Source organism: Pan troglodytes, chromosome 7, assembly GCF_028858775.2.
Source record: "Pan troglodytes isolate AG18354 chromosome 7, NHGRI_mPanTro3-v2.0_pri, whole genome shotgun sequence".
NCBI classification, from domain to species: Eukaryota; Metazoa; Chordata; class Mammalia; order Primates; family Hominidae; genus Pan; species Pan troglodytes.
This window is the reverse complement of record NC_072405.2, coordinates 79,322,317-79,346,221: the sequence shown is the minus strand read 5'-3', so window position 1 is coordinate 79,346,221 and position 23,905 is coordinate 79,322,317. Positions and strand designations below refer to the sequence as shown.

Here is a 23,905-nt window from a genome sequence, read left to right as displayed (position 1 = left end):
TCAGCTTGGACATGGCTGGTGTAAAAAAATGCTACTGTTTTGTACATCGATCTTGTATACCAATTTTACTGAAGTTGTTTATCAGTTCTAGGAGCCTTTGGGTAGAGACCATGGGGGTGTTCTAGGTATAGAATCATATTGTTTGCAAACAGGGATAGTTTTACTTCATCTCTTCCTATTCGAATGCCTTTTATTTCTTTCACTTACCCAACTGCTCTGGCTAGTACTTCTAGCACTATGTGGAGCAGGAGTGGTGAGAATGGGCATCCTTGTCTTGTTCCAGTTCTCAAAAGGAATGCTTCCAGTTTTTGCCCATTCTCAGTATGATGTTGACTGTGGGTTTGTCATAGATGGTTCCATTATTTTACGTATATTCCCGGGCATCCTTTGATGCCTAGTTTGTTGAGGGTTTGTAACATAAAGGGATGTTGAATTTTATCAAAAGCCTTTTCTGTGTCTATTGAGATGACCATGTGGTTTTTATTTTTAGTTGTATTTATGAATCACACTTATTGACTTATATATTTTGAATAAACCTTGCATCCTAGGAATAAAGCCTACTTGATCATGTTAGATCAGCCTCTTGATGTGCTGCTGGATTTCATTTGATAGTATTTTGTTGAGGATTTTTGTGCCTATGTTCATGAAAGATATTGGCCTGGAGTTTTCTTTTTTTCTTGTGTCACTGCCCGATTTTGGCATCAAAATGATGCTGACCTCAGAGAATAAATTAGGGAAGATTCCTGCCTCAATTTTTTGGAATAGTTTCTGTAGAATTGATACCAGTTCTTTTTTATACATCTGATAGTATTCAGCTATGAATCCATCTGGTCTAAGGTTTTTTCTGGTTGGTAGGTTTTTTGTTACTGATTTAATTTCAGAACTCGTATAACATAATTTTATACATAGTTACTATAGAAAATTTGGAAATCCAGAAGAGTATTTTTTAAATGAAAACAATCATTCATAATTCCTCCACCCAGAAGCAGACACACTTAACATTTTGCATATTTTCTTCCAGATATTTTTCTATATAATAATCTCTTTGTAACCTTAAAAATGTGCTGACAGAAAATTCCATAAACTGTGTTTTGCCTACATTCTACGTTATAATTGCTTTCTTGTGTCATTAAAAGTTCTTTGTAAACACTCTAGTGGCTACATAATGTTCCATACTAACAACCTACAATAATTTATTTACCAATTCCTCTATCGTTAGACAATTGAATTATATCTCATTTTATGCTATTTTTAAATAACTTACCTCAATTTCCTACTTCAAGAAGAAACTATATAGATGAAGATTGAATATAAAGATAGCTACCACTGGATCTCATAGGTAGTCCAGATGCTATGTATCCCTTGGAATTATCATAAGATCTCCCATAATACAGGCTGTAAGATCTAAATTTTGTACCTCTAGTTTCAGAACTATGTAATACAGAACTGTTAAGGGTTCTGTATCATATAGAACCCAATCCATGAATTATTTGCATCACAAAAAAGAGATCTCATACACAATAGAGATCTCATACACACAATCATTTTGTGTCTTACTAACAATCAAAGTAAAGGTAAAATATTAGAAGGGACCATGTTCTAGAGGTTTACAGGAAAATGGGAACAGAGACACTGTTTAACTGATATAACATGTAAGTCTAGGACAGCAAGAACTCCAGGGAAGATAACAATCTTATCCCCTGAAATAAATCCGAAACTAAATGGAACCCTAGTCATTAATGCAATTTGTGATTATTATTTAGCAAATAAATCATTTTTTAACATCTCAAGTTAATTACCTATAAAAGGATTTTTCAAAAAGGAAGATGGAAATAAACTTTTCTTTAAAAAATGAACATTTTTACCTTAACAAACAAATCTACTGTAAAACAGCAAACACATTGGCCAACTTGCAAAACATTCATTAGTTTTTTAGCATTTACACTCTTACCCAGTAATTCCACTTCTGGGAATTTACCCAATGGATATACTTTTTACATGCAAGTGATTTATGCATAAGATTACTCGTTGCAGCATTTTTTCAATGGTTAAATATAAGAAACAACCTAAATTAACATAAATAGGGAGCTTGTTAAATAAATTATGGCACATTCATAATTTGCAATACTATGCGGATAATAAAAATGAATGTGGGAAATTTTTCTGTACTAATATGAACAGATCTCCAAGATATACTATGAGGCACAAAAAACAAAGACAGTTTTTATTTTATGTTACCATTTGTGATAAAGAAAAAAGAAAAAAGAGGACATATGCTTTTAAAAACTTCTCTGAAGGAATCATCAAATAACTAACAATAGCAGTTTTCTTTCTGGGCAGATGAATACAGTATATTATCTATATACTTTTTGATATTTCAACCATGTTACTGTACTTCCTTTTCAAAAGAATAAATAATTTTTAAAGTATTAAAAATTTCTAAAGTCAGCCAAAGATTTATATAGTTGACGTAAGGTCTCAGTGGCATCCATTTAACACAAGGAGTTAAGAAAAACTTACACTGACTGAAATTCGCTTGTCCATGCTCCAGAAGAATGTAGAGTTGAAGAATAAGTTGTGGGCAGCCTTCCAGGTAGGTCTCAAATAGTCTGAGCATGCTCAAATCAGTCACTCTATCTATAACTTCTTTATGTAGATCAATTTGTTCTTCCACGAAGTTACTAGTATTGCTGTCATATTTAAAAGCTGCATGGTAACCCCTTTTTAAGGCAAACCAATACCTATAAAGTAAACATAAACATTTCTCTTTAGTTTTATATTCTTTGTAACATGTCTGTTAATACACATAATAATTTGGAAAAAGGAATATGTGTTTTAAGTACACAGTTTTTCCACAAACTCTCTCTACTACAGATTTTCTGTGAACATCTCATAGTGGCTTTATTGAGATTCAGACCCTGTAAACCTTTATTGTATGTTTGATGTGCCAGTTGTGTGCTAGTTCTATTAAGTATACATAATCCCATTTCATCTTTACAATAATTATGTGAGAAAAGGAGACATTATTCCATTTCACAGATGGAAAAACTAAAGCTGAGAAAGATAGAGTGATGTGCTGAAAGTTACACAGATAGTAAGGGGTAGACACAGGGTCCAAACCCAGATCTTATTATTTCTAGTCTTAACCACTACTTTCTGAAAGACAAACTGCAATTTTTCATTCATGCAATTGATCTGAACTACAACACAGATAATTTCCCTTATGAGAATATCAAGGTTGAAGATGAGATTGAATCTTCCTTAAATGTAATCTAGAAAACAATTACTCAATACCTACAAGGTGCTAGGCTCTTTGACCATTACCATCCCAGAAAATATATAAAACTTCAAAGACTCTTGAAATATCCCTGGTCAGGCTCTTCTTCTGAAAGAATTTTAAAGTGAACACAAGTTATCATCCCATAGATAAAATCGATAACAAAAAAAAATTGAAACATTTATTTAGAAGAGATCTGAGGCTAGCAGTAAGGCAACCAGAATTCTACCCCCAAAGCTTATCAAAAGTCTTTATCTATGTCTCAGTTTCCTCACATATAAAATAAAGGCAGTGATATATGCCCTGTTTCAACCTGTTCCTTCTGCCAACGTTTCCCATTTCAGTAAATGGTAATAACATTCACTATATTGCTCAGACCAAAAATGTGGGAATAATTCCAACTCCTCTTCTTTCATGCGCTATAAAAATTCCTCAGCAAGTTCGCTTGGCTCTTGGTTCTAACTTCAAATATATCCAGAATCTAAACACTTCTTACCACTTCCACTACTACCAGCCTTGTTTAAGCAGCCAACTCTCTGGCCTGGATTCTTTCAACAACCTCATAATTGGTCTCTCTGATTCTACTCTTGCTCCCCATATAAGCTATTCCCTACACAGCATTCAGATTAAACTTTTTAAACATAATTCAGATGTCACTCCTCATTGGGGTAGAAAATGTTCCAATGATTTCCATCAAACTTAGAATGAAATCCGAAGTCCTTACCATATGTTACAAGGCCCTCCATGGTCTACTTCCCACACATGCTACCACCACAACTACCTTTCCATCTCATTTCTCTCCCACTTCCAGTATGGCCTCCTTGCTGTTTTTCTCAACTTAAGGGCCTTTGTCTTTGCTAATTCCTCTGTCTGGAACTCTTCTAAACTCCATATATTTTCAGTTTGCTCCTTAACTTCATTCAGGTCTCTACTCAAATATTACTTACTTATAGATGCCTACCAGATCATACCACCTAAAGTAGTACTCTCTACCATATTCTATCTCTTTACCCCATATTATTTTTCTTCGAAGTACTTATCACCACCTAGCACATTATTTATTTTGGTTTATTATCTTTACCTTCTCACAAGAGTGTAATCTACATGAAAGGACAGACTTTGTTTTGTTCATTGCTATATCCTAAACAACTAAGAATCGGCACATAATAGGTGCTCAAGAAATATTTACTGAAGTAATAAATGAAAGCTCATGACATTTTTTTCCATAAAGATAAATAGATGGTAGATATGAAAGGGCTTTGGAAAGCTGAAAGTAAAACACAAATATAAAGTATTCCCATTGTAAATAAGATAAATATATGGATATGCAAAGATTCTTTGTCTGGCAAAAAGCATATTTTTACCATCACAGTTCTGGAATAACATTCCATGGTGAAGGCATGGTCTCTACCCACAATGACCTCACAACCTAATGGGAGGGCCAAGCCTATAAACTACTAGCTGCAGTATAAGGCAGAAAAAAAATAGTCATTCATTAGAAAGGCAAATGTTGAGCTGTAAGTACAGAAGAAAAAAAATGATTAATACTGCCCAGGATTTATAAGCAAGATTTCCAAGAAAAGTTGTGTTTTAGCCTTTTCTGGGTATCTGACATAGTAGAGAGTATGTGATTCCTGTTCTTGAAGTGGTTTATAATCCAATAGGGTAGATACTATTGAAAAACTTGAGAAATTCACAAGTATAAACATACCCAGAGCATAATTATTACACACAGCAGAAATTGAGAGAGGTAGCAGAGCAAAGTAGTTAAGAATGCAGACTCTAATAATGCCAGAATGCCGTGGTTCAAATTCTGGCTCCACTACTTCCTGGTTTAATCTCTCTGTGCTTTGGTTTCCTCATCCGGAAAATAGGGGCAATCATCATACCTCCCTCATTGGGTTGATATGAGAATTAAATGAGTTAATATATGTAAAATGCTTAGACCAGGACCTGGCACATGTTAAGTGTCTGTTAAAAACAAAACAGATAGTGCTGCCTACAAATGTACACATTTTAATGTCCAGTGTCTTTAGGTAGAAATATTTTCTAATTCTGAAACAATTAATGGCAAATATATACAAAGTTCTGCTTATCTGAGGGTAATTTCATGGAAAAAGGAATATGAATATAATTTTTAATCAATAGGACACAGTTTCACTTATTTATTTATTTATTTTATTGTTTATTTTATTTTATTTCTTTTTGAGATGGAGTCTCCCTCTGTCACCCAGGCTGGAGTGCAGTGGCACAATCTCTGCTCACTGCAAGCTCCACCTCCCGGGTTCACACCATTCTCCTGCCTCAGCCTCCCGAGTAGCTGGGACTACAGGTGCCCGCCACCATGCCCGGCTAATTTTTTGTATTTTTAGTAGAGGCGGGGTTTCACTGTGTTAGCCAGGATGGTCTCGATCTCCTGACCTCGTGATCCACCCGCCTCAGGCTCCCAAAGTGCTGGGATTACAGGCGTGAGCTACCATGCCCAGCCTGTTTCACTTTTATGAAACAAATGATGAATAGGCCAAAAAAAAAAGAAAAACAGAGAGGGCTTTCTTAACATAGTGTATTCCCATATTTTTATCCCTATATCTTCTTTTATTTGAAACAAAAAGCCACCAGCTTCCAGTAATGATGAATTACATCATATCAGGCTGACTCCTCTACTGATTACAAATATAAATTCCAGACAAAATATAAAAGAAAACAAGGCAGAAAAGAGCAACAAAAGTAGGAGTGGTGAACATGAAGATAGGTGCAATAGATTAAATGTCTGTGTTACCTCAAAATTCATACGTTGAAACCTATTCCCCAATGTGATGATATTTGAGGTGGAGAGCCTTTTGAAGATGATAAAATGAATGGCATTAGTGCGCTTATAAAAGAGGCCCTAGAGAGCTGCCTTGCCCATCCACCATGTGAGAACACCACAAGAAGACACCATCTATGACACCAAATCTTCCAGCACCTTGCTCTTGGATTTCCCAGCCACCAGAACTGAGAAATAAATTTTTGTTGTTTAAAACCTGTATTTTGTTTTATAGCCACCTCACTAGACTAACACTCAAAAGACTTAAGACCTCACTAGACTAAGACTAAGGGTCAAGAGAAATCACCCAAACTAAAGCACAAAGGGGAAAATTTTAGGAGAAAAAAAATGAACAAAACAACAATAACAGGTAAAATTGACATCCTAGAAGAAAAGAGAGAGGGGCAAAAAAAAAACACTTGGAAAAATATTAACCCAAAACATTTGTTACATTTGATCAAAACCAGTAACATACAGACTCAAAAAGCTCAATCAACCCAAGCAAAATAAATACCCAAACACCATACATAGGTACATCTTACTCAAATTGCTGAAAATCAAATGTAAAAAGAAAGCCTGAAAAATAGAGAAAAAATACATATTCCTCACAGGGAAACAATGAGAGTGTTGGCTGACTTCTCACCAGAAACAACAAAAGTCAGAAAACAACCACATCAGTAATTACACTAAATGTAAATGGATTAAACACTCCAATTAAAAGAGATTATCAAACTGGATTTTTAAAAAGCAAGATACAAATTCATGTGTTTTGGAAGGGACTCTCTTTAAACATAAAGACTCAGATAGTTTGAAAGGAAATCACCAAATAAAAAACTTCATATGGCTATATTACTATCCCAGACAAAACAGACTTCAAATCAAGGAATACTACCAGAGATAAAGAGGATCAACATGTCATAATAATATAAGAATAAATTCATCATGAATACATAATATTTTAAAATCTGTATGCACCTAATGGAGCTTTAAGGTACACAAAGCAAAAATTGACAAAGGTAAAGTGAGAAAAAGATAAATCCGCATTCTCAGTTGAGGATTTTATCACCTCTCAGTAATTGAAAGGAAAAGGAGACCTTAAAAATATCAGTAAGGACATTGATAATTTAACATTATCTGCCTAATTGACCTAATTGACATTTATAGAACATTACGTTCAATAACTGAAAATTAGAAATTCTTTTCAAATGCACATGGAATATTCACCAAGTTAGACTACATGCTGGGCTATAAAAACAAGTCTTAATAAATGCAAAAAGACTGTAATCCTATGAAGTATGTTATTATAATAAATTTAAGTGAGAAATCAATAACCAACATATTTTTTAAATCCCCAAAGATTCGGAGACTGACGTAAAATTTATCCTAAAGTTTTATAAATATTGAACCCTAATAAATTTGAACATGACTACATGACCTCTCTCTAAGGCGTTTTAAATTGAAAAATAGGTAAGAAGGAGAGTTCAACTATTTAATGCCCATTTAACTCCATACAAGGGCCTAAGAATCTGTGGGAGAAGGGAGATTCAACTCCCATTATATTCATTTTTATAGAATTTAAACTTTTTATATGTACTAAAAAGAGCAAAAGCCATTTCCACATTTTAAATAATTAAAATGCCTTTCATAGATCCATCAAAAGAAAACTCTCCTTTGGCAGAGAGAGGTTTTTATCACAAATCACACATCAAATAGAAATGCAAAACTGTCATTTAATTTATATTCTGGAAAATGAAACATCCTACTCCACAGACCCCTGAACAGTAATGGCATACATAGTAGCAAGAGGCACACATACCTAATAAATAATTCATATTGATATTCCTTGTCTTTCATCTACCAACATGAATTCAATTTTTCTATTCCTTAGGGAAACAAATCCACAATTCAGCAAATCTCAGGTTTTGCAATACTTAGCCTGGACAAACCTTTGGATAATTTGGCCCATTTTTATGAACTGTTCTAATTTTTGCTCATTTCTCACTATCTATCTCAGTATTCTGCCACTTCCTGAACTAAAAATATACAAAGAGAAAGGAAAAGTGTGGGGATGTGAAGTGGCCAAGATGGCTGACTAGAAGCAGTTAGTGTGCCTGGCTCTAAGAGAGAAACAGAAGGGGCAAGTAAATACAACATCTTCGAATGAAACATCCAGGTACTCACATTGCAATTAATCAAGGAAACAACCTGACCTACAGAGAACAAAGAAAAACAAGGCAGGACAGAGAGGTGGCAGCCAAAATGGACGAATAGGAACAGCTCCGGTCTACAGCTCCCAGCGTGAGTGACGCAGAAGACGGGTGATTTCTGCATTTCCATCTGAGGTACTGGGTTCATCTCACTAGGGAGTGCCAGAGAGTGGGCGCAGGACAGTGAGTGCAGCACACCGTGCACGAGCCGAAGCAGGGCGAAGCATTGCCTCACTCGGGAAGTGCAAGGGGTCAGGGAGTTCCCTTTCCTAGTCAAAGAAAGGGGTGACAGACGGCACCTGGAAAATCGGGTCACTCCCACCCTAATACTGTGCTTTTCTGAGGGGCTTAAAAAACGGCACACCAGGAGATTATATCCCACACATGGCTCGGAGGGTCCTACGCCCACAGAGTCTCACTGATTGCTAGCACAGCAGTCTGAGATCAAACTGCAAGGCAGCAGCAAGGCTGGGGGAGGGGTGCCCACCATTGCCCAGGCTTGCTTAGGTAAACAAAGCAGCCGGGAAGCTCGAACTGCATGGAGCCCACCACAGCTCAAGGAGGCCTGCCTGCCTCTGTAGGCTCCACCTCTGGAGGCAGGGCACACACAAACAAAAAGACAGCAGTAACCTCTGCAGACTTCAATGTCCCTGCCTGACAGCTTTGAAGAGAGCAGTGGTTCTCCCAGCACGCAGCTGGAGATCTCAGAACGGGCAGACTGCCTCTTCAAGTGGGTCTCTGACCCCTGACCCCCAAGCAGCCTAACTGGGAGGCAACCCCCAGTAGGGGCAGACTGACACCTCACACGGCCGGGTACTCCTCTGAGACAAAACTTCCAGAGGAACGATCAGACAGCAGCATTTGCAGTTCACGAAAATCCACTGTGCTGCAGCCACCGCTGCTGATACCCAGGCAAACAGGTTCTGGAGTGGACCTCTAGCAAAATCCAACAGACCTGCAGCTGAGGGTCCTGTCTGTCAGAAGGAAAACTAACAAACAGAAAGGACATCCACACCAAAAACCCATCTGTACATCACCATCATCAAAGACCAAAAGTAGATAAAACCACAAAGATGGGGAAAAAACAGAGCAGAAAAACTGGAAACTCTAAAGAGCAGAGCACCTCTCCTCCTCCAAAGGAACGCAGTTCCTCACCAGCAACGGAACAAAGTTGGACAGAGAATGACTTTGACGAGTTGAGAGAATAAGGCTTCAGACGATCAAACTACTCCGACCTACAGGAGGAAATTCAAATCAAAGGCAAAGAAGTTAAAAACTTTGAAAAAAATTTAGACAAATGTATAACTAGAATAACCAATACAGAGAGTGCTTAAAGGAGCTGATGGAGCTGAAAGCCAAGGCTCCAGAACTACGTGAAGAATGCAGAAGACTCAGGAGCTGATGCGATCAACTGGAAGAAAGGCTATCAGTGATGGAAGATAAAATGAATGAAATGAAGCGAGAAGGGAAGTTTAGAGAAAAAAGAATAAAAAGAAACGAACAAAGCCTCCAAGAAATATGGGACTATGTGAAAAGACCAAATCTACGTCTGATTGGTGTACCTGAAAGTGATGGGGAGAATGGAACCAAGTTGGAAAACACTCTGCAAGATATTGTCCAGGAGAACTTCCCCAATCTAGCAAGGCAGGCCAACATTCACATTCAGGAAATACAGAGAACGCCACGAAGATACTCCTCAAGAACAGCAACTCCAAGACACATAATTGTCAGATTTACCAAAGTTGAAATGAAAGTAAAAATGTTAAGGGCAGCCAGAGAGAAAGGTTGGGTTACCCACAAAGGGAAGCCCATCAGACTAACAGCAGATCTCTCAGCAGAAACGCCACAAGCCAGAAGAGAGTGGGGGCCAATCTTCAACATTCTGAAAGAAAAGAATTTTCAACCCAGCATTTCATACCCAGACAAACTAAGCTTCATAAGTGAAGAAGAAATAAAATACTTTACAGACAAGCAAATGCTGAGAGATTTTGTCACCAGCAGGCCTGCCCTAAAAGAGCTCCTAAAGGAAGCACTAAACATGGAAAGGAACAACCGGTACCAGTCACTGCAAAATCATGCCAAATTGTAAAGACCATCGAGGCTAGGAAGAAACTGCATCAACTAACGAGCAAAATAAACAGCTAACATCATAATGACAGGATCAAATTTACACATAACAATATTAACTTCAAATATAAATGGACTAAATGCTCCAGTTAAAAGACACACAGGCAAACTGGATAAAGAGTCAAGACCCATCAGTGTGCTGTATTCAGGAAACCCATCTCATGTGCAGAGACACACATAGGCTCAAAATAAAAGGATGGAGGAAGATCTACCAAGCAAATGGAAAACAAAAAAAGACAGGGGTTGCAATCCTAGTCTCAGATAAAACAGACTTTAAACCAACAAAGATCAAAAGAGACAAAGAAGGCCATTACTTAATGGTAAAGGGATCAATTCAACAAGAAGAGCTCACTATCCTAAATATATATGCACCCAATACAGGAGCACCCAGATTCATTAAGCAAGTCCTGAGTGACCTACAAAGAGACTTAGATTCCCACACAATAATAATGGGAGACTTTAACACCCCACTGTCAACATTAGACAGATCAACAAGACAGAAAGTTAACGAGGATACCCAGGAATGGAACTCACCTCTGCACCAAGTGGACCTAATAGACATCTACAGAACTCTCCAACCCAAATCAACAGAATATACATTTTTTTCAGCACCACACCACACCTATTCCAAAATTGACCACATACTTGGAAGTAAAGCTCTCCTCAGCAAATGTAAAAGAACAGAAATTACAACAAACTATCTCTCAGACCACAGTGCAATCAAACTAGAACTCAGGATTAAGAAACTCACTCAAAACCACTCAACTACATGGAAACTGAACAACCTGCTCCTGAATGATTACTGGGTACATAATGAAATGAAGGCAGAAATAAAGATGTTCTTTGAAACCAACGAGAACAAAGACAAAACATACCAGAATCTCTGGGACACATTCAAAGCAGTGTGTAGAGGGAAATTTATAGCACTAAATGCCCACAAGGGAAAGCAGGAAAGATCCAAAATTGACACCCTAACATCACAATTAAAAGAACTAGAAAAGCAAGAGCAAACACATTCAAAAGCTAGCAGAAGGCAAGAAATAACTAAAATCAGAGCAGAACTGAAGGAAATAGAGACACAAAAAACCCTTCAAAAAATTAATGAATCCAGGAGCTGGTTTTTTGAAAGGATCAACAAAATTGATAGACCGCTAGCAAGACTAATGAAGAAGAAAAGAGAGAAGAATCAAATAGACACAATAAAAAATGATAAAGGGGACATCACCACCGATCCCACAGAAATACAAACTACCATCAGAGAATACTACAAACACCTCTATGCAAATAAACTAGAAAATCTAGAAGAAATGGATAAATTCCTCGACACATACACCCTCCCAAGACTAAACCAGGAAGAAGTTGAATTCTGAATAGACCAATAACAGGAGCTGAAATTGTGGCAATAATCAATAGCTTACCAACCAGAAAGAGTCCAGGACCAGACGGATTCACAGCTGAATTCTACCAGAGGTACAAGGAGGAAGTGGTACCATTCCTTCTGAAACTATTCCAATCAATAGAAAAAGAGGGAATCCTCCCTAACTCATTTTAGGAGGCCAGCATCATCCTGATACCAAAGCCGGGCAGAGACACAACAAAAAAAGAGAATTTTAGACCAATATCCTTGATGAACACTGATGCAAAAATCCTCAATAAAATACTGGCAAACCGAATCCAGCAGCACATCAAAAAGCTTATCCACCATGATCAAGTGGGCTTCATCCCTGGGATGCAAGGCTGCTTCAATATATGCAAATCAAGAAATGTAATCCAGCATATAAACAGAACCAAAGACAAAAACCACATGATTATCTCAATAGATGCAGAAAAGGCCTTTGACAAAATTCAACAACGCTTCATGCTAAAAACTCTCAATAAATTAGGTATTGATGGGACGTATCTCAAAATAATAAGAGCTATCTGTGACAAACCCACAGCCAATATCATACTGAATGGGCAAAAACTGGAAGCATTCCCTTTGAAAACTGGCACAAGACAGGGATGCCCTCTCTCACCACTCCTATTCAACATAGTGTTGGAAGTTCTGGCCAGGGCAATTAGGCAGGAGAAGGAAATAAAGGGTATTCAATTAGGAAAAGAGGAAGTCAAATTGTCCCTGTTTGCAGATGACATGATTGTATATCTAGAAAACCCCATTGTCTCAGCCCAAAATCTCCTTAAGCTGATAAGCAACTTCGGCAAAGTCTCAGGATACAAAATCAGTGTACAAAAATCACAGGCATTCTTATACACGAATAACAGACAAACAGAGAGCCAAATCATGAGTGAACTCCCATTCACAATTGCTCCAAAGAGAATAAAATACTTAGGAATCCAACTTACAAGGGACGTGAATGACCTCTTCAAGGAGAACTACATACCACTGCTCAATGAAATAATAGGGGACACAAACAAATGGAAGAACATTCCATGCTCATGGATAGGAAGAATCAATATCGTGAAAATGGCCATACTGCCCAAGGTAATTTATAGATTCAATGCCATCCCCATCAAGCTACCAATGACTTTCTTCACAGAATTGGAAAAAACTACTTTAAAGTTCATATGGAACCAAAAAACAGCCCGCATCGCCAAGTCAATCCTAAGCCAAAAGAATAAAGCTGGAGGCATCACACTACCTGACTTCAAACTATACTACAAGGCTACAGTAACCAAAACAGCATGGTACTGGTACCAAAACAGAGATACAGATCAATGGAACAGAACAGAGCCCTCAGAAATAACGCCGCATATCTACAACTATCTGATCTTTGACAAACCTGAGAAAAACAAGCAATGGGGAAAGGATTCCCTATTTAATAAATGGTGCTGGGAAAACTGGCTAGCCATATGTAGAAAGCTGAAATTGGATCCCTTCCTTGCACCTTATACAAAAATTAATTCAAGATGGATTAAAGACTTAAATGTTAGGCCTAAAACCATAAAATCCCTAGAAGAAAACCTAGGCATTACCATTCAGGACATAGGCATGGGCAAGGACTTCATGTCTAAAACACCAAAAGCAATGGCAACGGAAGCCAGAATTGACAAATGAGATCTAATTAAACTAAAGAGCTTCTGCACAGCAAAAGAAACTACCATCAGAGTGAACAGGCAACCTACAAAATGGGAGAAAATTTTTGCAACCTACTCATCTGACAAAGGGCTAATATCCAGAATCTACAATGAACTCAAACAAATTTACAAGAAAAAAACAAACAACCCCATCAAAAAGTGGGCGAAGGACATGAACAGACACTTCTCAAAAGAAGACATTTATTTATGCAACCAAAAACACATGAAAAAATGCTCACCATCACTGGCCATCAGAGAAATGCAAATCAAAGCCACCATGAGATACCATCTCACACCAGTTAGAATGGCAATCATTAAAAAGTCAGGAAACAACAGGTGCTGGAGAGGATGTGGAGAAATAGGAACACTTTTACACTGTTGCTGGGACTGTAAACTAGTTCAATTATTGTGGAAGTCAGTGTGGTGATTCCTCAGGGATCTAGAACTAGAAATACCATTTGACCCAGCCATCCCATTACTGAATATATACCCAAAGGATTATAAATCATGCTGCTATAAAGACACATGCACACGTATATTTATTGCGGCACTATTCACAATAGCAAAGACTTGGAACCAACCCAAATGTCCAACAATCATAGACTGGATTAAGAAAATGTGGCACATATACACCATGGAATACTATGCAGCCATAAAAAAATGATGAGTTCATGTCCTTTGTAGGGACGTGGATGAAGCTGGAAACCGTCATTCTCAGTAAACTATCACAAGGACAAAAAACCAAACACTGCATGTTCTCACTCATAGGTGGGAATTGAACAGTGAGAACACATGGACACAGGAAGGGGAACATCACACCCTGGGGACTGTTGTGGGGTGGGGGGAGAGGGGAGGGATAGCATTAGGAGATATACCTAATGCTAAATGATGAGTTGATGGGTGCAGCACACCAGCATGGCACATGTATACATATGTACCTAACCTGCACATTGTGCACATGTACCCTAAAACTTAAAGTATAATAATAATAAAATAAGAAAAAAAATTTTAAAAAAACAAATCAATGAGAAAAAAAAAAAAGAAAAGAAAAACAAGGCAGGACAATGGCCACCTGGAAACAACACAGAGCCAGGGGATTCTCCCCAACCTAGTGAAGTGGTAAGTCAAAGAGCAACCCAGGGAAATCATGCTTCTCCCACAGCTTTTTGCAACCCTCAGGTCAGATCTTGTGAACCCACTCCAGCACGGCCTTCGGTCTTCAGTCTGACAGACAGAGCTATGTAGAGTCTCAGCAGAGCAGCCACTCAGGCATGCATGGAGACCCTGGAGGCTTAGATACTAGGGCTTTCCAGCAAAAGTAGCTGCAGCTATGGCAAAGTAGGATGTTAGACTCCTGTACATACCCCTAGAAAAGAGGCTGAATCTAAGGGGCTGAACAGCAACAGCCCACAGGCCCCATTTCCACAGCACCTCACAAGTTAAGACCCACTTACTTGGAATTCTAGCCAGCTACCACTAGCGGCATTGCACCTCCCTAAGAAGGCACTCCTGGGAGGAGGGGCGGGCTGCCATCTTTGCTATTCAGGCACCTTAGCCATTCTAGCCTTCAGGCTTTGGAGAGTCTGAGTCCACCCAAGGCAGAAGGGATTCCCACAGCACAGCATAGCCGCTCTATCAAAACATGGCCAGACTGCTGCTTTAAGCAGGTACCTGATCCCATTCTTTTTCACTGGGCAGGACCTCCCAACCAGGGCCTCCAGCCACCCCCAACAAAGCTTTCCAGCTGACACAGATCTGAATTCCCCCTGGGATGGCACTCCTAGAGGGAGGGGCAGGCCACCATCTTTGTTGTTTGGGCAACTTAGCCATTCCAGTCTTTGGGCTTCAGAGTGTCTGAGGCAACCAGGGGCTGAAGTGGACACAACACAGCTGCTCTACTAAAATGTGGCCAGACTGTTTTAAGTGGGTGCCAATCCTGTTCCTGCTCACTGGGTGGGACCTCGCAACCACCATCTCCAGCCACTCCCTACAGGTGCCTTTAAGCTGGCAACAGCTTTGCTGTTTCACAGCCTTCACTGGTAACACCTCCAGGTTTCGGAAAATTTGAGGTGACTAGGACTGGACCGGGCCCCAAGCATACCACAGCAGCCCTACAGAAAAGTGCCCAGACTGTTACATGGGTACCCATTCCCATATCTCCTCACTGGGCAGGTCCTCCAGCCCTGGGCCTCCAACCACCCCCTGCCAGAGCTACCCAGCCAGTACCAACTCAGTAACTCCATAGACAGAGCCTCTGGGGGCAACTGAAAGCCTCTTTGCCACTGCCTCTCCAGTAGAACATGCTTTGCCACCTTCAGACTAACAAAGGAGCAAAGATCCCAAGTGCCTTATCCACACCTCCAATGAGCTGCAGTCAACCTAAGGAGAAGAGGCCAACCAATTTCCCACAAGTCCCCCATACCCTACATAGCTTGTCACCAGACAGAAAACCCCTGGCTTGGACCCACAGCACAAACCTTCCATCTTGGGCTGACTGCACTGAGCAGTTGCTGACCTGCAACTCTCTGGGGTGGAGCCCCCCGGAGTCAAGCAAATGACCCTTGGCCACAACCACTACTATGATCTTTTCCTCTGCTGCCTCTAACCTGGAGAAGGGAAATAAACACTAAGACTGTCCCAGAGCTGCAGCGGGCAGCCCAGGAGTGACAAGTTGTGAACTACAGCCAGTACTCAAGAGAGAGAGGAACCTACACTTTCAGAGCACTGACAGAGAAGACAGCTGCAACTGTGAGGAAACATAGGGAAGCCACACAACCAAGAAAGAGTCTACCAACTGACTGATAAGCCTAAATGTCATCTGCTGGATCATACCCCCAAAGCTTCAACAGCAAAAATATCTCACTAATATACCCCCACTGAAACCAGAGACAAGAAGTCAGCTTCAAATAAAGACCCTACACAAAGCCTCAGCCAAGTGAAAACATCCAGAAAAGAAGTCTATTGACTACACTCAATCTGCACTGCAGTTAAAGAAATACCCACATGCAGAGATGAGAAACAGCCAATACAAGAACTCTAGTAACTCAAATGCCAAGTGTCATCAAAAAGCTAATCTACCGTGATAAAGTAGGTTTCACCCCGGGATGCAAGGTTGATTCAACATATGAAAACCAATAAATGTGATTCATCACATCAACAGAACTAAAGACAAAAACCACACAATCTTCTCAACAGATGTGGAAAAGGCTTTTGATAAAACTGAACATTCTTTCATGTTAAAAACTCTCAATAACCTAGGTATTGAAGGAACATACCTCAAAATAATAAGAGCCATGGCCAGGTGTGGTGGCTCACACTTGTAATCCGAGCACTTTGGGAGGCTATGGCGGGCAGATCACCTGAGGTCGGGAGTTTGAGACCACCCTGGCCAACATGGTGAAACCCCGTCTCTACTGAAAATACAAAAAATTAGCCGGATGTGGTGGTGGGCACCTGTAATCCAAGCTACTCAGGAGGCTGAAGCAGGAGAATCGCTTGAACCTGGGAGGTGGAGGTTGCAGTGAGCCAAGATCGCACCATTGCACTCCAGCCTGGGCAACAAGAGCAAAACTCTGTCTCAAAAAATAAGAATAATAATAATAAGAGCCATCTATGACAAATGCACAGCCAACATCATACTGAATGGGCAAAAGCTGGAAGCATTCCCCTTGAAAACTCGTACAAGACAAGGATGCCCTCTCTCTCCACTTCTATTCAACATAGTATTGGAAGTCCTAGCCAGAGCCATGAGTCAAGAGAAAAAAAAATGAAGGGCATCCAAATAGTAAGAGCAGGAGTCAAACTATCTCTGTTTGCAGATGACATGATTCTATATCTAGAAAACCCCAGTGTCTTGGCCCAAAAGCTCCTTCAGCTGATAAACAACTTCAGCAAAGGTGCAGGATATAAAATCAATGTACAAAACTCACTAGCATTCCTGTGCACCAACAACAACCAAACTGAGAGCCAAATAAGAAAGGCAATACCATTCACAGTTGCCACCAAAAAAATAAAAAATAAAACACCTAGGAATACAGCTAACCAGGGATGTAAAAAATCTCTACAGTGAGAATGACAAAACACTGCTCAAAGAAATCAAAGAAGACACAAGCAAATGAAAAAAATCCCATCATCATAAATAAGAAGAATCAATATCATTAAAATGGCTATACTGCCCAAAACAATTTACATATTCAACGTTATACCTGTTAAACTACCAATGACATTCCTCACAAAACTAGAAAAAATTATTTAAAATTTATATGGAACCAAAAAAGAACCCAAATAGTCAAGGCAATCCTAAGCAAAAAGAACAAAGCTGGAGGCATCATGTTATTCGACTCCAAACTATACTACAGGGCTATAGTAACCAAAACAATATGGTACCGGTACAAAAACAGACACACAGACCAATGGAACAGAATAACGAGCCCAAAATAAGGACACATATCTTTGACTATCTGATCGTTGACAAAGCTGACAAAAACAAGCAATGGGGAAAAAAAATCCCTATTCAATAAATAGAGCTAGGATAAATGACTAGCCATATACAGAAGATTGAAGTTGGACCTCTTCCTTACACCATATACAAAAATCAACTGAATACAGATTAAAGACTTAAATGTAAAACCCAAAGCTGTAAAATACTCTGAAAGACAACCTAGGCAATACCATCCTGGATCTAGGAACAGGCAAAGATTTCATGATGAAGACACCAAAAGCAATTGCAACAAAAGCAAAAATTGACAAATGGGATCTAACTAAACTTAAAAGCTTCTGTACAGCGAAAGAAACTATCAACAGAGTAAACAAACAACCTACAAAATGGGAGAAAGAATTTGCAAACTATGCATGTGACAAAGGTCTATACCCAGTATCTATAAGGAACTTAAACAACTTTACAAGAGAAAAACAAGCAACCCCATTAAAAAGTGGGCAAAGGACATGAACAGACCCTTCTCAAAAGAAGACATGCATGTGGCAAACAAGCTTATGGCAAAAGCTCAATACCACTGATCATTAGAGAAATGCAAATGAAAACCACAATGAAATACCATCTCACACCAGTCAGAATGGCTATCACTAAAAAGTCAAAAAATAACAGATGCTGGCGAGGTTGCGGAGAAAAGGGAACCTTATACACTGTTGGTGTCAGTGTAAATTAGTTCAACCATTGAGGAACTGTATGACAATTCCTCAAAGAGTTAAAAGAACTACCATTCAACCCAGCAATTCCATTACTGGGTATATACCCAGAGCATTCTACCATAAAGACACATGCACACAAGTGTTCATTGCAGCACTGTTCACAATAGCAAAGACACAGAATCACCTAAATACCAATCAATGACAGACTGGGTAAAGAAAATGTGGTATATATACACCATGGAATATTATGCAGCCATAAAAAAACAAGATCATGTCTTTTGCCAGAACACAGAAGAAGCTGGAGGCTATCATCCTTAGCAAACTAACGTAGGAACAGAAAACCAAATACCGCATGTTCTCATTTACAAGTGGGAGCTGGCCAGGCACGGTGGCTCACGCCTGTAATCCCAACACTTTGGGAGGCCGAGGTGGGCTGATTGCCTGAGCTCAGGGGTTCGAAACCAGCCTGGGCAACATGGTGAGACCCCCCACCCCCATCTCTACTAAATACAAAAAAAAAAAAAAAAACTAGCTGGGCATAGCAGCATGTGCCTGTAGTCCCAGCTACTCGGGAGACTGAGGCAAGAGAAAGAATTGCTCGAACCTGGGAGGCGGAGGTTGCAGTGATCCAAGATCACGCCATTGCACTCCAGCCTGGCAACAGAGTGAGACTCTATCTCCAAAAAACAAGTGGGAGCTAAATTGTAAGAACTTATGAACACAAAGAAGGAAACAACAGACACTGACAGGCATCTACTTGAGGGGGAGGGTGGAAGGAGGGAGAGGAACAGAAAAGATAACTATTTGGCACTGAACTTAATACCTGAGTGATGTAATAATATGTAATAACAAACCCCCATGACACGTGTTTATCTATGTAACAAACCTTCACATGTACCCCTAAACCTAAAACAAAAATTCTTAAAAAGAAAGAAAAACAAAAAAAGAGTAAAGTGTTTGTTTATCTATCTGGCATCTTCCACTAATGCCCAACCTAATTCAATTTTCTTTTTCTTCTTTTTTAAATAGGCAAAATATTTAAATAATTCAAAAAATCAGAAAGTTATAAGTAAGAAAACTCTACCCTACTCCTATAACCCACTATACAGCTTTTACCCTCCCCCATGGCCACAGGAATTCAGTTATTAGTTTCATGTGTACCCATCTAGAGTTTCTTCATGCAGATACAAGCAAACATAAATATATATTAGTTTTCACCATCTTTTATTACACAGATTGTGGCATACTATACCTCCTGTCTGCACCTTGTCTTTTCACCCAAAATAAGTCCTGGATATCTTTTCATTTCAGCATAGAAAGTACCTTATCATTCTTTATGATAGTTATGTACTATGCCATTGCACAGTATATTACAAACTCTATCAAAATACACTAAAATTGTTTTCAATATTTTTCTATTACAAACAATGCTACACTTAAAAATTGTGTGCGTATGTCACTTTACATGTATGCAAGTATGATAAATTTCTAGAAGAGGAAGCTCTGGGGCTAATATACATATATATAAAATACATATATATATAAAATACATATATATACATAAAATACATATATATATATATTTGCAATATGGTCAAGCTACTTTCCACAGAAATTATACCAATCCATACTCTGATGAACAAGGTATGAAAGTATCTGTTTTCTCACACTTTACCAAGAGAGTATATAGTCATTCAGATTTTTGTTAATCTAGTAAATGAGGAATAATATCTCAATGTAGTTTTAATTGGAATTTTTCATGAATGAGGCTTAGCATCTTTTATACAACTTAAGGCCTATTTGTATTTCCTTTTCTATGAACTATCCTTATTCTCTTCCCATTTTCCTACTGGGTAGATGGTCTTTTACTTTTTGATTTCCAGAAGCTGTTTAAATATCAGAGGACTAGCCCTTTTTCTGTTATAAGTTTACAATTCTTTTTCCGTGTTAATGTTGTTTTTCTTTGTTATGCTTTTGTTGTGTGTGTTGGGATTTTTGCTTTTGTTTATTAGCATGCATTTTTATAGTCAAATCTACAATTGTTATAGCTTCTGGATTTGGAGTCATGGTTACAAAGGCTTTCCCCATTTCAAAGTTATAAAGGAATTCTCCGATGTCTTCTTTTATAGTATTTTACATTAAATATTTGATTCATTAGAAATTTATCCTGCTATCTGGTATCCTACCTAGAAGTATAACATGCTATCTTAAAGTATCCCAACTTTATAAGTTAACAAAGTTTTTACTGTTTTCATGCTGCATATACTGGCTATTGCTTCCTTTTTTTTCCAATCAATTTCAAAAAAAAAAAAAAAAAAAAAAGGACAGGCGCAGTGGCTAATGCCTGTAATCCCAGCACTCTGGGAGGCCGAGGCGGGCGGCTCACGAGGTCAGGAGATCAAGACCATCCTGGCTAACACGGTGAAACCCCGTCTCTACTAAAAATACAAAAAATTAGCCGGGCGTGGTGGCGGGCGCCCGTAGTCCCAGCTACTCGGAAGGCTGAGGCAGAAGAATGGCATGAACCTGGGAGGCGGAGCTTGCAGTGAGCTGAGATCGCACCACTGCACTCCAGCCTGGGTAACAGAGCAAGACTCCATCTCAAAAAAAAAAAAATGTGGCCTGTGTATTCATATGCCATACAGAGAAAAACTCGTTTATCGCCCTTGTGGTTTGTATGGGTGACGTGGAGAACTCTTGCGGAATATCCTTTCAAACTTTCTCCTGGCTTGGAAGAATTAGAACCCATATTTTGTCACATCAAAAACTGTGACACGCCAAAGACACACACAACATTTCACATTTCTCCCAGGGTCTACCTCTGTTTCTACTAATATACTTCTGAAGATTTGACCACCACTTCCACAGAATGAAGATTTCATCTCCACAGAAGAGACCTCTTTTCTAGATCATGTGCCATGGTAGGGCATAGCCTAAGACTGACCTTTGTGTGAAAACTATTATTGCCAATTAAAATTTATATATTTTGTTTCCTTCTAAATGGCTACCCAGTTTCCCCAACACTTAAAACAACTAAGCATAAAATCAGTAAAACTGTACAATATCTGAATGGCACTATCAACTACACCAAATTTCATTTATAGAATACCAGAACAACTGCAGAAACACATATGTTTCAAGTGTACATGAAACATTCATAAAGATGGACCATATGTTAGACAATAAAACAAGTCTGAATAAATTTCAAAAGATTGAAATCATAAGAGTATGTAATCTGAACACAAAAGAATTAAATTAAAAATCAACATTAAAATAACTACAAAAGACCCAAATATTTGAAAAAACACTTAACAGTCTAATCCTTTAGTAAAAGACAAAATCACAAGGAAGCTAAAAAATATTTTGAACTGGACTGGGCACAGTGGCTCATGCTTGTAATCCCAGCATTTTGTGAGGCCAAGGCAGGAGGATCACTTGAGGCCAGGAGTTCAAGACCAGCCTGGGCAACATACTGAGGCCCCATCTGTACAAAAAAATAAAAAATTAGCCAGACCTGATGGCACATGCCTGTAATGCTAGCAACTCAGGTGGCTGAGATGGGAAGATCACCTGAGCCCAGGAGTTCGAGGTTATAATGAGCTATGATGAGCCTGTCTCTATTTAGAAAGGAGGGAGAGAGAGAGAGAGAGAGAGAGAGAGAGAAAGAAAGAGAGAGAGAAAGAGAAAGAAAGAGAAAGAAAGGAAAGAGAAAAAGAAAGAAAGAAAGAAAGAGAGAAACAGAAAGAAAGGAAAGAGAAAAAGAAAGAAAGAAAGAAAGAAAGAAAGAGGGAGGAGAGAAAGAAATCCTGTCATTTTCATTTGCAACAACGTGGATGAAACTGAAGAACATTATGTTAAGTGAAAAAAGCCAGGCCAGGCACAGAAAGACAAATTTCACATGTTCTCACTCATACATTGGAGCTAAAAATTGAAACAAACTCATGGAGATAGAGAGTAGAATAATAGTTACCAGAGCCTGGGAAGGGTAGCAGGGAGTAAGGCAGAAGTGGGGATGGTTAATGGGTGCACAAATGTAGTTAGAATGAATAGGCTCTAGCATTTGATAACATAACAGGGTGATTAAAGTCAACGATAATTTACTGTGTATTTTTAAATAACTAAGAGTGAAATTGGAATGTTCCTAACACAAAGAAAAAATAAATACTTGAGGTGATAAATATCCCAATTACCCTTATGTGATTATCATACATTATATGTCTATCAAAACATTACATGTACTCCATAAATATATACACCTATTATGTACCCATAATAATTAAAACTGAAAAAAATTTTTAAAAGAAGCCAAAGAGGAAAAAACACCTAAAGGAGTAAAGGTAAAAATTACATTCACTTTCTCCTCAGAAACCATTCAAGCAAGAAGAGAATGGATTTGAGAGGCCGAAGGAGACGGATCACTTGAGCCTAAAAGTTCAAAACCAGCCTGGGCAACATGGTAAAACCCTGTCTCTATGAAAAATAAAAAAATTAGCCAGGCATGGTGGCACATGCCTGTAGTCTCAGCTACTCAGGAGGCTAAGGAAGGAGAATTGCTTGAACCTGGGAGGCGGAGGTTGCAGTGAGCCAAGATCGGGCCACTGCACTCCAGCCTGGGCAACAGAGCAAGAATCTATCTAAAAAGAAAAAAGAACTCTGTCTCTACCAAATATATACATATATATATATACACATATATATATATATACACACACACACACACATATATATATATATATATATATATATATATATATATATATATTAGCTAGCTCGGTGTGGTGGCACACACCTGTAGTCCCAGCTACTTGTGGGGCTGAAGTGGGAGGATCACCTGAGCCCAGGGAGTTAGAGGTTGCAGTTACCTGTGACCGCACCACTGCAGCACTCCAGCCTGAGCAACAGAGTGAGATTCTGTCTCAAAAAAAAAAAAGAATGGAGTGAAATATTTAAAGTGTTGAGAGTAAAAAAAGGAGAAGAAAGAAAGAAAACACCACTCTGAATTCTGTACCCTGTGAAATTATGCTTCAAAAGTGAAGGAGAATAAAGATTTCCACAAACACTGGGGAACCTTGTTGCCAGTAGACTTGCCTTGCAAGAAACGTTAAAATAGATTCTTCAAAGAAAAGGAAAATGTTACAGGTCAGAAACTTGGATCAATTAAAATACATAAAGAAAGGAAGAGCACTGAAAAAGGAATAATTGAAGATAAACAAAAACTTATTTTTCTTATTTTTAATTGATTTAATTTAAATTATTTAAATATAA

General features: G+C 38.6%; 1 protein-coding gene across 12 annotated transcripts in view; it reads right to left on the bottom strand.

Moving 5' to 3' along the window:
- XKR9 (XK related 9) overlaps nt 1-23,905 on the bottom strand; it is a 125,201-nt gene that overhangs the window by 25,023 nt on the left and 76,273 nt on the right. For all 12 annotated transcript variants that reach the window (XR_010159127.1, XR_010159128.1, XM_063816076.1 and 9 more), the window contains one exon: nt 2,521-2,741. Coding sequence is in view for 10 of the 12 variants with exons in the window: in XM_063816076.1 (XP_063672146.1) it covers nt 2,521-2,741 (221 nt within the window). In the remaining 2 variants the exon portion in view is untranslated. The remainder of the gene's footprint in view (nt 1-2,520; nt 2,742-23,905) is intronic.